The sequence below is a fragment of the Mercenaria mercenaria genome, chromosome 3 (assembly GCF_021730395.1).
Source record: "Mercenaria mercenaria strain notata chromosome 3, MADL_Memer_1, whole genome shotgun sequence".
NCBI lineage: Eukaryota > Metazoa > Mollusca > Bivalvia > Venerida > Veneridae > Mercenaria > Mercenaria mercenaria.
The window spans coordinates 17,146,133-17,160,879 of record NC_069363.1 but is presented as its reverse complement, the minus strand read 5'-3'; the positions used below and the strand labels follow the sequence as shown (position 1 = coordinate 17,160,879).

General features: G+C 34.6%; 1 protein-coding gene across 4 annotated transcripts in view; it reads right to left on the bottom strand.

Annotated features, from left to right (window-relative positions):
• LOC123525359 (ras-related protein Rab-3) overlaps window positions 1-14,747 on the bottom strand; it is a 65,496-nt gene that overhangs the window by 23,635 nt on the left and 27,114 nt on the right. For 3 of the 4 annotated variants that reach the window (XM_045304336.2, XM_045304334.2, XM_045304335.2), the window contains exon 2: window positions 462-686. In XM_045304336.2, the coding sequence (XP_045160271.1) occupies window positions 462-686 (225 nt within the window). Of the gene's footprint in view, window positions 1-461; window positions 687-9,251; window positions 9,390-14,747 lie in introns of those variants that run through there. The other variant, XM_045304337.2, reaches the window with a different exon arrangement.

The following is a 14,747-nucleotide window of genomic DNA, read 5'->3' as shown; positions in this document are numbered from 1 at the left end:
ATAATTGATTTCCTGAAGAATATTAATCTTTCAGCTTCCCATCAGTAATATACTGCTAATGTAGCCCTGGTGACTTACCATACTCTCTATGAGATCTAGTCTGGTAAAATACTGGTTTGTCTTACTGTAATAAACAATTTTCTTTTGGGAAACACAGTGCCTGATGGGCGAACTGCAATCAGTCTTTACCATGCATAATTCATGAAAGCTTGGCAAAGTTTTTCAGATTCTGTCAATATATTACAGGGGTTGAGAAACAATCTGGAGAAAGGTTAAAGGCATTTGTATATGATGCACTTCAAGCAAAATTTAGTTGTCCCTTCTGTACAGCATATACATCACTTAATATTTCTATGTATGCCAAACCAAAGATACTTCTACAGGACTATCAGCGGTACTCTACAAAGGAAAACACATACTGTCATAACTATTATATTAATTATGTTCATAAAACCACTTACCCATATCTGTAATTTGACCCGTTTATCTTGTCGGAATACTGTTTTTACTTTAAAATCTATGCCAACTGTGCTAACAAATGCTGATGTAAACGAATCATCAGCATATCTAAACAAGAATGAAGTCTTTCCAACAGAACTATTTCCAATGATTAAAAGTTTGAACATGTAGTCAAAGTTCTGATCTGCAGCATCCTTCTGCCATTTGGAATCATTTGCGGAAGCCATCTGAAAAATATCAAAAAATATAAATAATATCTGACAATATCAATCTGAAACTGAATCAAAAACTGAAAAAGTGCAAATCATGATGGCCCCAGATCACTCACCTGAGTTTCAAAACTCAAACATGTTTCATTGAGGCTATTGTTCTTAACAAATCATCATGATTTAGCTATTTCAAGGGTCAGGCAAGGAATTGCTGTGTGAAATTATTCTGAAACTGAAAAGTGTCTGACAAAATGATTTTCAAAAGAGTCTTCAATAAACTTAGGACCAAAACATGGCGGCCATAATTTTACTTATTACATCCATGTTTCTATTCCTCATCAAGTTACAATATAACTGGAAATGTCAATATTTTTCCATATTCAGATGCCTGAATTTCGTATCTGGTGCATGACATCATTTAATGTCAGCCATTGCATTCTTTTATTTAGTTCAGTATTGTCCATTTCATTCTTGCTCTTGAACAAATTCATGATAATTATATAATATTTATATGTGTAGATACGTATGTAATAAAAAGGTTATTAGCTTTGCAATGGGACATATGCACTTGTTATTTAGTGGATGAATACTGTGCTCCTAAAGTTGCGCAATATTTCCGCTGCAGAACTCGTACATATTTCCGAACACAAAGCTAATACAGTGGTCACGAAAGACCCTGAAAATTCACAGGACAGTCGGTCTGGTAAACATTATTTTTTACAGGACTGGATAATATTTTACCAGACCGAATTTTTTAAAATAAATTTGATATCTGAATCTGAAGCATTACATCCCTTATGTTTATTTCCACTTATCAATTAAAACAGATTTCAGACATTAAGTTTTCATATTCATTTTTTATATCATCGCTGTGTTTTCCCCCACAAAGTTCATTTATGTACAATGTCTATTGTTCACTCAAAACACGGAGTCATGTTGATGTTGGCATTAAAAGAGAAAGATGACCTCGGAATTTCTGGGAATTCCCGTCTGGTTACCATGCTATCTGTAGAAAAATTGAATGTGTACTCGGAATAATGCATCCAATGATATGTGCGTTCTTAGAATTGTAGTGATGTCGAGAGGGGTTTCCACTGTTTCTATTTTAAGGACCAATCAAACAAGCGCTTACTAAAATTTCGTTTGACAACAATTTCTTGGGATTCCATGTTACAATAATAATGAGTTTTTTTTGTTTTGTTCAAACTTTAGGCAAATCGTGGAGGACTTTCTTCTTATTTTATCATATTGACCAGCATTTTTTATCGGACACTCGGTCTTGTGAACTTGATATATCGCGGCAGATCGGATCAAAATTTACCTGACATGTCCGACAGCTTTCACGACCTCTGCTAATAACCTATAATTATCGTGATGGTCATCATTGGTAAATGTTCATCCAAGGAATATTTTTGCAAGCAAAGTTATATACTAATATCAGGGCAGCAATTTTCCTTCTTTTTTGTTTTTTGGTATTTAAGTTATGTAAAGGCGTACAGTTAACCTGACCAGTGTTCATGATTTCTGTACTAGTACAAACCTGTAAAAAGTCAGACACAATGTCTTTTATCAAATCGTCACAGAGAACATACACCTCTCCTTGGGATCAAACTCAAACCCCCACCGATCCAAAGAATTGCGCTCTCCCATAATTGAGCTAAGCAGGCGGGCTAAACAAGACAGCCATTTTCAAACATATAGAGAGGCTCTAAACTGAAGTCAATGGAAGTGTTTAAGTAAAACTTTTGCTATCAATGATTGGACAGTTGACAGATAAAGTGTGGTCACAAAATCTCACCTTAGAAAAATGCTTTGGTGAGCTAAAAACTAAAAGACTATCAAAATATTGCTAAAACTAGCCTGTAGCACAAAGTGTGATCACCACAGGTACAATTATTCTTTGGTTATTGATTGGAAATCCTTTAGTCTCAAGGTCACTGTGTCTAAACCTCTGACCTACTGGACCGAATTGCTCATAACTAGTGAACAAACTGTCCTGACCTCCAAAACAACAGGTGTCATCTACTTTCCACACGTAATTACCTATTGGTTTGTTCCTTTAGAACTGTTTTTCAACAGTATTTCAAGTTTGATATTGACTGGAAACTGTTTTCAGTCTCAATGTCAATGTGACCTTTCCCATTGACTTATTAACTACAAAGTAACAGAGGTCTTGTGCTGACCTTTGGTATTCATTCTATGAAGTTTGCCCACTGCAGGCTTTAAGCTTAATGTAGTTCTGCATGTTTGATAAACCGGAAGTAACGGTGTAATGTCATTTATCTCGAAAACGTAGAATTAAGTCTGGATTCAGCATATGGAATTAAAAACCTGTGTTATGAACTAATGGCGAACAGTGTTTATTACAATGGCAACGTTATTGTCTTTCTAAAGTCAAGATATTAAAACGTAACATATACTTTTAAATTTCCCAATTCTGTTGGAAGGCTACATAGCAGAACATTTAACGACATGATAGTGTAAATGCACCTATTAGCATTACTGCATTACAACAATATGCTGCTACATGACAAATTGGTGTCAAATCACCATCTGATTACAGCAATATGCTGGTAAAACCTATATGACAAACTGGTGTCACCATCTGCTACCACATTCCTTCTTTACACAATGTCACAATCATGTGCTATACAAACAATTATCTTACATGTGCTCTATTATCATACATAAGTATCTATTGCTACAGTGTTATAATATCATGCATTTGAAGTCAAAAAAGTAAACAAAAGGTAAATAATTTCTATCTTCAATAAAAGAAATGTTTTATGTAAATGAACCCAAACCTTTATACAGCTCCCTTCCTCAAATACTGAAATTCTTAATTCAATTTATTCAAAATATCACAATTTCATGTGGAACAATGAATTTTATGGAGAAAAAACAATTTCAAGCCAAAAGGAGCTCTGAAAAGAGTACTTGGAGGTGAAAGGAGTAATGTGGATTGTTACACTTTGCACTTTGCCTCACCACCATCTAAATCAATACCTTAAAGACCTGCTCCAGTCCTACCTTTTAACCTTAAACTGTCACTGAAAAAGCATGAAAATCCTGACTATGAACAGTGACGTCTGTCAAAATAGAGTCAATTTTATATAAAATTCTATATAAAATACTTGTGGTTTTGCGTGCTAAGTGTGGCCGTTAACTGTTAGCTATTGTAATCATGGGTTGCATACACACAATAGAATTTGAATAGCCGCGGAGCATGGCTTTAAATAGTTTTTAAACTGTGCTCAAAACATGAAATATAAAAGACAGACTTAACCATGACCTTAACCTTTCGATACAACCCAGTTGATGCAGTCTGCTCATATTCCCATCAGGACCTACCTATATGGCAAGTTTCATGTCAATACTTCGAACGCTTTTTTAAGTTATGCTCTGGGCACAAAATATGAAGGACAGATTTGACCTTTGACCTAAATTTGTTACAATGGACCCAGTTAATCTGCTCTACATATCAGCTCATTGCTATCTACCTAAGTACCAAGTTTAAAGTCAATACCTTTAAAAGTTATTGAAGACCCACCCACCACAACCTAGTGACATACTTTTTCCTCCCACATGAACTTCATGAAAATCATTCTGATAACACAGTTATAATATGGCTTTACTAGCAGAAATTTTGGCCCACCCTGAATTATTGTGTTTTTACAACTTCATCTGCTAACTTATTCGGCCAATGACTTTTCAGTATAGTTTTAAAAGCACTCATACTGTCTTGGCCTTATATGTAGCACTGTCAATTTGTAAGTAGATATTTGTTTTTCTCAATTTTTTCATGCAAAGCATGTAAAACTAGAGCTGCTTTTGAGAACAGCGCATGTCTCCCACAACTGCCTAATCATCTAAATAATAAGTCAGTCTTTTTATACTGTTTACTCATTACAAATAGACCTTTGAAGAGTAAAAAGGCTGATTTTGGAGTAAAAAGGCCAATTTTCGGTAATTCAAGGGCCATAATTCCTAAGTGCCTGGGCCAATTTGGCTAGTTATCGAACTTGGCCGAGGACTTATGGTCAAACACATTTTGTTCAAGTTTGGTGAAAATCAGATAAGAAATGTTCGACTTAAGAGTGCGGACAAGATGAATGGTTTTTGGTGCATGTTTGAGAATGAATACTTCAGCATTTTTATGAGTCTAGGTGATTCATTAATTACTGTCAAGGCCCATAATTCCGAAGACCCTAGGCCGATTTGGCTAGTTATCGAACCTGGCCTAGGACTTATTGGCAAACACATTTTGTTCAAGTTTGGTGAAGATCGGACAAGAAATATTCGATTTAGAGTGCGGACAAGATGAATGGTTTTTGGTGCATGTTTGAGAATGAATACTCCAGCATTTTTATGAGTCTAGGTGATTCATTAATTACTGTCAAGGGCCATAATTCCGAAGAGCCAGGGCCGATTTGGCTAGTTATCGAACTTGGGCGAGGTCTTATGGTCAAACACATTTTGTTCAAGCTTGGTGAAGATCGGATGAGAAATGTTCGACTTAAGAGTGCGGACAACCTTTGTGACAGACAGACTGACAGACACACAGACAGGAGTTAATCAATATGTCTCCCACACCACTGTGTGGTGGGAGACATAATTACCATCCTGGAAATACAAAAGAATACAGTTATTCTGTGGCGTCTCTTTAAGGTTTAGCAGTATATCACAAAACAACAGATTTTTTTTAACGAATGAACAGCATCTTGACACACAACTTATCTGACCAATACATTCCTATAGTGTTGGGTACTTAAAATATTCTGAATGAGTTGTCGCCCTTTAAATAAGAATGCCATTTGTAAAGAAATAAATGTAAACAATTGTCAAAAACGATGTTTTACCTAGTTATGTAAAGTTTAAACACTCGCACGATGTTGCAAATGCATCAAAACGAAGACATGTAACATCTTTTAATAAATGGTGAGTTTTTAAAGGCGCTGAACTGTCCAGAAGTGTGGCCCCTTCATGCAGTCCCTTTCCGGATTTCAATACATAGGTCAGTAAATTGACAATGGTTTTGTAGAATAATATAAATGTTTTATACGCTGTTAAATTTTCATGTAAAACAATGCTTACTTTCTATGATTTGATGACGTTCGAACTTTTTTCTCCAAAACATGGACCTATACCTTAAGCAAATTGCTGTAGACACGAAATATGACAGACAGATTTCATCTTTCAGCTCAATGTGTGAATTTGAAATTTGACCTACTGACCTGCTTCATGTACTATGCACATTGTCTCATTGCTATCTACCTATAACTCATTTAAATGGGTCAACCGTGTTGTTGTACTTATAAAATAGACTGGCCCGGTTTATAGGTTGGTCAGGGCTACGATATGTATTGTATTTTGCCATCGAAATATTTCTATAAAATGCTTTTTTCCCTTCCGTTTTGATCCGTCCATGTTTACAAACACGTTTGTTTATTTTATGGACTGTATCTGCCAAGGTTAAAGTAAATACTTTAAATGCTTATTTAGATATGACAGGCGCATAGCTGGGGCATTCTTCATAGTACGCAGAGGTAATGAGAGGGGGGAGTCGGGTATCCTCCCCCTGATTTTTTTTTAATGTGAGAATGGCTAATGGTGCATTTTGGCTTGTATCTGAAGCAAAAACATTACACGAAAACCTTATTCTCTCTTTATATATTTCATATACCGTATTTTCCCGTATTAACGCCCCCGGGGGCGTTACATTTTCCAAAGAGGGGGCGTTTATTTGAGGTAAAAAAATAAAAAATGAAAATTTTTTACAAAACTTAAAAACATCGTTCAAACTAGCTGTAAAGTGTTTCTGTGTTGTTTAATCCCCCAAAAACGTAATTATTTGGCATCCAATTTAATGCAGTGTGTCTTTTATGCATTTAAATACGGTACCTCGTGTATTTCATGTCTGGCTTTTTGACACGCTCGCGACACTACACATTACGTCATGACCCAAACAGCTGTGTACTCCGATAACATTTTCCTTAGTACATGCGGGTAGCTAATTGCGCAATACACAATGTCAATGGTTTGACACGCTGCTGTGCCTGCTTTTAAATTAAACGTTCTTAAAACTGCCGAAGAAAAGGGTATATCGTAAACACATTGCTGCAAGTTTGTTTAAAGTCGGCAGGAAGCGTGTGCGCGAGTGGTGTAAAAACAAATCAAAAATGTATTTACCGTTTAATTTTCTGTTACGTACCGTACTTAGTACAAATGTTTTGGACTTACGGTACATGGACTGTTTAAAAGTGTGTTTAATTTTTAATACATTGGACTTCAGTACTGTAAATTACTTATTATGTGGACTTATAAAAATGAGGTAGGTGATTTTTTCCCGTTCTTGTTGACTTTTTTCCCCTCCAAAATGGGTGGGGGGCGTTAATTAGAGGGGGGGCCTTAATTCGGGAAAATACGGTAAAATGTATCATTTTACTAGGTATGCGCGTAATATTGCACGTGCAATCTGTGGTTCACTGATCCATGTTATATGTGTGCAAGTATTTATTCAAAACAGATGGTTAATGGTAACACACTTTCAAAATACCATTATGACTGGATATATCATTCAAGAGATATGTCTTTAAGTATATACACGATAGTCGTTAAAATATATTTTGCCATAACTCAAAACTGAATACTAGTCAACAAAGATATGCTAAGTTTCATGATACTGTTACAAATGTACCAAATATAAAACTGATACCTTACATAAGGAAAGCATTCCAGCAAAGGACAGTAGCGTATTCATTACATCAACTTGGTTAATGGTATTTCCCTTATCTTATTTTCAACTTAAACAGTATTCTACAAAATGTTTCTTACACCTTTTAAATTATTTCGCAGTTTCGCCATCGTGATGTCACACTTCGTGCTTCATGAATCACTTTCTCTAGTGATATGCGAAGTGCAAGGTAACGATGGCTTTGCCATCATGATTTCGCGCTGAGAGCACTTAGCGTATCACCTGTGCATATGAGCGATGCTTGAAGCGCCAGATCACAATGCCGAAGTGAAAAATTACAAAAAATTCTCAATTTGGTGCTTTGTCATCATGATCTCGCGCCTCGCCATCATGATTTGGAGCTTTGCCATCATGATCCTGCGCTTCGTGCCCATGATAGAGAAGCAAAATGAGAGACCACAATGGCGAAGTGCGAAAGTATGAAATTTTCAGGCTTTAACATTAGCATATTGGATAGACACATACCATCAATACTGAATCGTAAAACAAATATTAATTAAAAACAGTGTGATTCTTGATTTATTTGAACAACATCTTAAACCAAGTATTACACTGAAATCTTGATTTGATAATTTTTAAGAATGTTGTTTAAGGTGTTTTAAAATATAATACATGTTATTTAGCTACCTATTAGGTCATTGCAAAATATGTAATCACCAATATTAAGAAAGAGCGTTATTTATGTCACTGTAAATTGGTTGTCAAATACTGTACTAATACGAGTATCGTATGACTTGTACCGGTGTCATTCCACGGCAATACCCGTAGGATTTAATTAGGTGTAATTATTTGATTTCTATTGGATTTTATTTTGTACAACATTGTGCCTATTGAATAATTGATAACTTCATACATTTAAGTACAATTAAAAGATTTATCTATGATACCTGAAAATAAAGTAATAGTTGTTATGCTGACAAATTACGTCTGAAGTGATATACAAAAAGTCCTATTCAAAAGCTTTTAGACTTGAAAATGTTACTTTGCCGATTTCTCAACCAACATATTATCAATTTTTGACATTTTATTATAGTTTTGTTACAGGAATTACCTCCTTAAACCATTAGCACAGACAGTGTATGATTGTAATATTTCACATGGCCAGGATAATTACAAAAATAAGCAATCAAATAGTAGGATAATGAAATTTATTAATTGCAAAACAGTACCTAAATTATTATAAAACTACAAAGACAATTTTGGTGAATTTCAATGCACGTTAATTCAACTAATTATATAAATTAGTTTGCTGTACAAATAATGCCTAGGTAAGGAACATGTTCGCTGTATGTTTAGAACAAACTGAGGCTAAAACGAACACATCTGCTTGTCCAGATGAGTTTACTATAACCTTCAAACAAAATATGAAGTAAGCAATGATTGCGTATGAAGCAATCTCCATTGTATGATATAGACTTGTTGCCAGATTTTCACTACGCAGCTGTGTATCTGTGTAAAGGAAGCTATGCGCCTGTATGATACAACATATGACAGACAGATATAACTTTTGAGCTCCATTTTGACCTTGACCTTTGACTTGTCAACCTGTTTTTGCGCTCTGCACATGGTCCCACTGTCACCTGCCTATAATGCCAAGTTTGAAGTCAAAACCTTGAATGACTTTTAACATATACTTGAGGCAGGAATTATAACACACAGAATATACAAAGAAACAAACACGCCATCACTTCAAAATGATACATCCAACTTTAACAAAATAGATGGATAGTATGATAAAACAACTTTCTTATTTATAATCTGACAGGAGCAAAGGAACTAAAATAATTGTGAGAAAACATAACTTCAATTTTTTATTCAAGTTACAATACCTCGTTATCAAGTCCAAATATGTAGGTACACAAATCCTATATAACCAGCACTTTTTCTCTAGCGAAGTGTTATGTTTTAGTGTTAAATATGGAAGCAATCTAAAACACTCCTATCTCATGCAATCATTGAATTACTATGTACCTATACGACTTTCTCTATTAAACGAGACTACGCAAAAATCCATACTTGCCCAATAACTGATGCTGAGAGATTCTGGGGATCGGCTCAAAACATTCGGGAGTATAGATTTATAGATTTTACCATTTCTGGTTAATTACATCCATAGAATAACAATTATCGGGAATACCTGACAAAACTGGCCATTTATCATCTAAATAACATAACCTCTGATGAATAGGATCCAAACATTTGCCCACCCCCCACCCACCATGAAAAAGTGTACTGCTTGACATTTGCCCCCAATCCTCAGTTGAAATGGTAGATAAGACATTTGAACTGGAAATTGTCTTTTAACAAAACAACAACAAAAAAAACAAGAGCTGTCACAGGAGACAGCGCTTGACTATTTTGATGCCGGATAGTGAAACTGGACACAACTGAGGAAGCTGGAGCTGTCACTTAGTGTTTAATGACTCCAATATGAATGAAGATATTGGACAATAGCCTGAGTCTGTGTCAAAAGTATTAAGTAATAAGAGAGATAAAGAACATTAAATAAGTATAATTCTAAGCAAAAAGGGGGACAATTCATGAAATATTGGTGCAAGAGTGATTTTTGCACCTTCTGTCATATGATGATGTGGAATAACAACTTCAAGTTTGAATCAAATCCATTTTGTAGTAACTGAGATATAGTGAAAAAGCATCAAAATTAACCTGAAAGTCTAAATAAAAGGCGGCATCATGATTCATGAAATATTGGTACCAGAGTTATGGACCTTGTGTCATATGATGCAAGAGATAAGGTGGAACAACTATTTTAAGTTTGAATCAAATCCATTTAGTAATAACTGAGATAGAGTGAAGGTGCATCAAAACTTAAACCTGAAATTCTAAGTAAAAAGGGGGGATAATTCATAAAATATTGGTGTGAGAGTTATGGCTCATGAGTCATATGATGTGAGTGATAAGTTGAATAACTATTTTAAGTTTGAATCAAATCCATTTAGTAATAACTGAGATAAGAGTGAAAGTGCATGAAAACTTGAACCTGAAATTTTAAGTAAAAGGGGGGCATAATTCATGAAATATTGGTACCAGAGTTAAGGACCCTGTGTCATATGATGTCAGAGATAAGGTGGAACAACTATTTTTAGTTTGAATCAAATCCATTTAGTAATAACTGAGGTAGAGTGAAAGTGCATAAAAACTTTAACCTAAAATTCTAAGTAAAAAGGGGGGATAATTCATGAAATATTTGCATGAGAGTTATGGCCCTTGTGCCATATGATGTGGGTGATGATGAGGAATAACTATTTTAAGTTTGAAACAAATGCATTGAGTAATTACTGAGATAAAGTGAAAGTGCATCAAAACTTTAACCAAAGTGCGATGTGGAAGGACGCCGACGTCGGTGCCCGGTCGAGTAGGACAGCTCTCCATACCTCGTATAGTCGAGCTAAAAAACAACATTTATATCTACTAGCTTACAGGACAAAAATATTATTGGGCAAATGTCTATTCCTAAAATAAGCAGTGGGTGCAAATGTCTAGTAGTCCATTTTTCATTGGTAAATATCCTGGTACATCCCAAATGAATGTATATTTTATGCCTGTAAAACTTGCCTCAAGAGGAATGCTACCAAATACAGCTACTGACACACTGTCACTAGCAGTAAAGAGTGAAAGAGACTGAGAATATCTTTTAAATAATGTTTTCTGAAATTCTATGGATGACATTTTCATAATCATTGACACAAAAAAAAGTTTTAAACACCTTAAAAACCCAGAAATCAATTATCTGGAATGAGCTAATATTGTCAGAAGATCTGGACTGATGATACTGTGACAGCAATGGTCAGTATGATATGTCTGAATGTTTTTGTTATAAAACTGACTCAGGACAACATAATACTAACTCTGGAACTGCATTTCTGAATCATACATCTTTCATTGCCTGGTAACAATAAATATCCAGTGTAAAGTATCAGTATCTTAAAGACCCACCACAACATAGTGACCTACTTTTTCCTCCCATATGAACTTTGTGAAAATCAGTCTAATAATACTGATATAATACAGCTACTCTACAAAATGATTGGTGGACAAAAGAATACAGTTAATCTGTTGGCCTCTTTAAACACTAGCCACAAAATAACTGTATTCTTTTGTGTTCCATGGCTTTCATGACATTTCACAGACTCAACAGTTTGTCTACTCTAACACGTTGTTGAACCGGCATTTCGTAAGATATGACATAGCCGGAAAAAAAAGGGAAAATACCACTATGTATATGATAATCTGACCAATATTTTGCCAAGCGCACTTGATTAAATTATCCGAAATTAACGCCAGGTCATAAAACTGTGAAAACTGTATAGAAGTGTTCAGACTCATCTGTTGCGTGAAATTTTGTCTCTGTATAACAGATTTTCCAAAAGGGGCCATAATTCTTGCAAAAAGCAATGTAGAGTGACAGTACTTGCTGTGCAGAGTCCGCTTTTAATTGCAAATAACTGCTCCAAGTTTTAAGCAATAGCTTTGACCATTAAGGAGAAAAGTTGACCTAAACGCAAAACTTAACCAAGAAATCTGATATTTTCTAAGTCCAAAAGGGGCCATAATTCTTTCAAAAAGCAGGATGGAGTTATAGTTCTTGGTGTACAGAGTCAACTTTTGATGATGAACAAGTGTTGCAAGTTTTAAAGCAATAGCTTTAATAGTTTAGGAGAAAAGCTGACCTAAACACAAAACTTAACCAAGAAATCTGATTTTCTAAGTCCAAAAGGGGCCATAATTCTTGCAAAAAGAAATGTAGAGTTACAGTACTTGCTATTCTGAGTCAGCTTTTAATGGCAACTGAAATGCTCCAAGTTTTAAAGCAATAGCTTTGACCAATAAGGAGAAAAGTTGACCTAAATGTAAAACTTAACAAAGAAATCTGATATTTTCTAAGTCCAAAAGAGGCCATAATTCTTGCAAAAAGCTGGATGGAGTTACGTTTCTTGCCATACAGAGTCAGCTATTGATGGGGAACAACTGTAGCAAGTTTGAAAGCAATAGCTTTGAAAGTTTAGGTGAAAAGCTGACCTAAACATAAAGCTTAACCAGGCAACGACAGTGATGACAATAACACATCTTTTTTTTTTCAAAAAACCAGATGAGCTAAAAATGATACTGAAAATTTCCTGATATGAAGGTAAGTAGAAATCACCATTGTAATTAGTTAACTCCACGTTATTCAAACTGTTCATTGTTGCACTAGTTTCAGTGCAAAATATTCAATATGGAAGCACCACAGTTTTTTACTTGCTAATAATGTGTCAATGAAATACTGATTCCTTTTTTGATACTAAAATAATCGTTTTGTGATTCAGCTCTTCAACTGGAGGTACATTTATGGTAAATATTGAAAACATCAAAATAAACTTTTGGCATAATTTAAAGAGATATTGTATTCCACGAAATGTCACATTTCACAGAATGTAGTGCTGACGATTTGCTATATTCAACAAAATGTCTTATCTACAAAATAGTTTTCAAGGAAATGTCGTGCACCAATTTCAGTGATAGTAATTATACATGATTTGCACGAAAAAAAATGAGAAATACAAGTACCTAATTGCAAACTGACAGTGACAGTAATTAGGTCAAGACAATGTGTCTTATGTCTAAACATTTTATTGAATGAATGAAGCAGAATGCACAGTATCTGATGTATTACCGGTAAGTAGAGTTTAGAACAAATTTTGTTTCTACTACGTAAAATAAATACTTGTTTTATGTTAACAACCATACTGAATAGAGATTGACTGAAAATGTAAGCAGATGAAGTTGTGAAAATATATTAATCCAGGGAGGGCCTAAATTGTTCATCAAACATAGGAAAGATATATTATATCATTATTATCAGAACAATTTTCATCATTCAGAAGTTCATGCGGGAGGAAAAAGTAGGTCACTATGTTGTAGTGGGTCTTTAATGTTGGATCATTTTACTGAATTAATGCATCTAGTACTTGAGATGTATTTAGTAAAGTGTAGACTACACTTTGTTTCTATAGTGTAAAAGGCAACACTGTCCTAGACTACACTTTGTTTCTATAGTGTAAAAGGCAACACTGTTCTAGACTACACTTTGTTTCTATAGTGTAAAAGGCAACACTGTCCTAGACTACACTTTGTTTCTATAGTGTAAAAGGCAACACTGTCCTAGACTACACTTTGTTTCTAAAGTGTAAAAGGCAACACTGTTCTAGACTACACTTTGTTTCTATAGTGTAAAAGGCAACATTGTTCTTGAATGTGTTCATTCTATTATCTAGGTCTCCTAAATTCAATTAAGACAGTGAAAGAATTTTCTGAGAAGTTATGAAAATTTCAATATCTGATTAAAATGACAGCCAATTTTGTTTCTATGGCAACAAAAAGCAAAACTGCTGATTCAATTAATTTCTACTATAATCATTTGAATTGAATTTCCTAAATCAACAATGAATTACATGCAAATGAAGAACCTGAACATTGTGCAAAGGATGAATAAGAATTAACTTATAAAGAAGAAATGTTAAAACATGGAAATTCCTAGATAGCCAGATTTTTCAAATTTTGCATCACCCCAACATGTTCTGTTTATAAAGGGTCATATTCTGTTATACATATCTGACTGTATCCAATTACGTTATTCAAAAGTACAGATACAATAAACATAGATATGTCATTGCCATATGTCATTTCTGACTCAACTCAAGTTTGACATTGATCCTATGGCATCTCAATGACTATTTTTCAGTGAAAAAAAAAGTGGCAAGGCTCAGACCAGGATTTGAACTGTGTCCCATTCATTCCACATTATAAAATGTACACTAGACCAACACTTTAGCCCTCTCCACCATGGTGCAACTTTCAAAGTATACAAATTCATAAAGTAAATGAGCAGATATTTTTCTACTTTATGTAATAGTGACCTTGACCCCAAGTGACCTCCAAATATATTCCCAACCTCTGTCTATGATAAAAGCTACCTACACACAATGTTTGCTGACAATAGCTGTACCCATACTAAAAGATATCAGCATAAACCATTTTCTATTTTAAGTAACAGTGACACCAAATAAATTATTCCAAAGCCATTTGGTGTCAATCCTAACTAAAGTTATTAACCAAAAACCACCATTGAAAAAAAATCTATCTAGGTAACTGTGATGTTGACCTAGACCCTATGAAATCAATATGTCAGACTTATTTTATTTTGTTTGTTTGTTTGTTTGTTTTGGGTTTAACGCCGTTTTTCAACAGTATTTCAGTCATGTAACGGCGGGCAGTTAACCTAACCAGTATTCCTGGATTCTGTACCAGTACAAACCTGTTCCCCA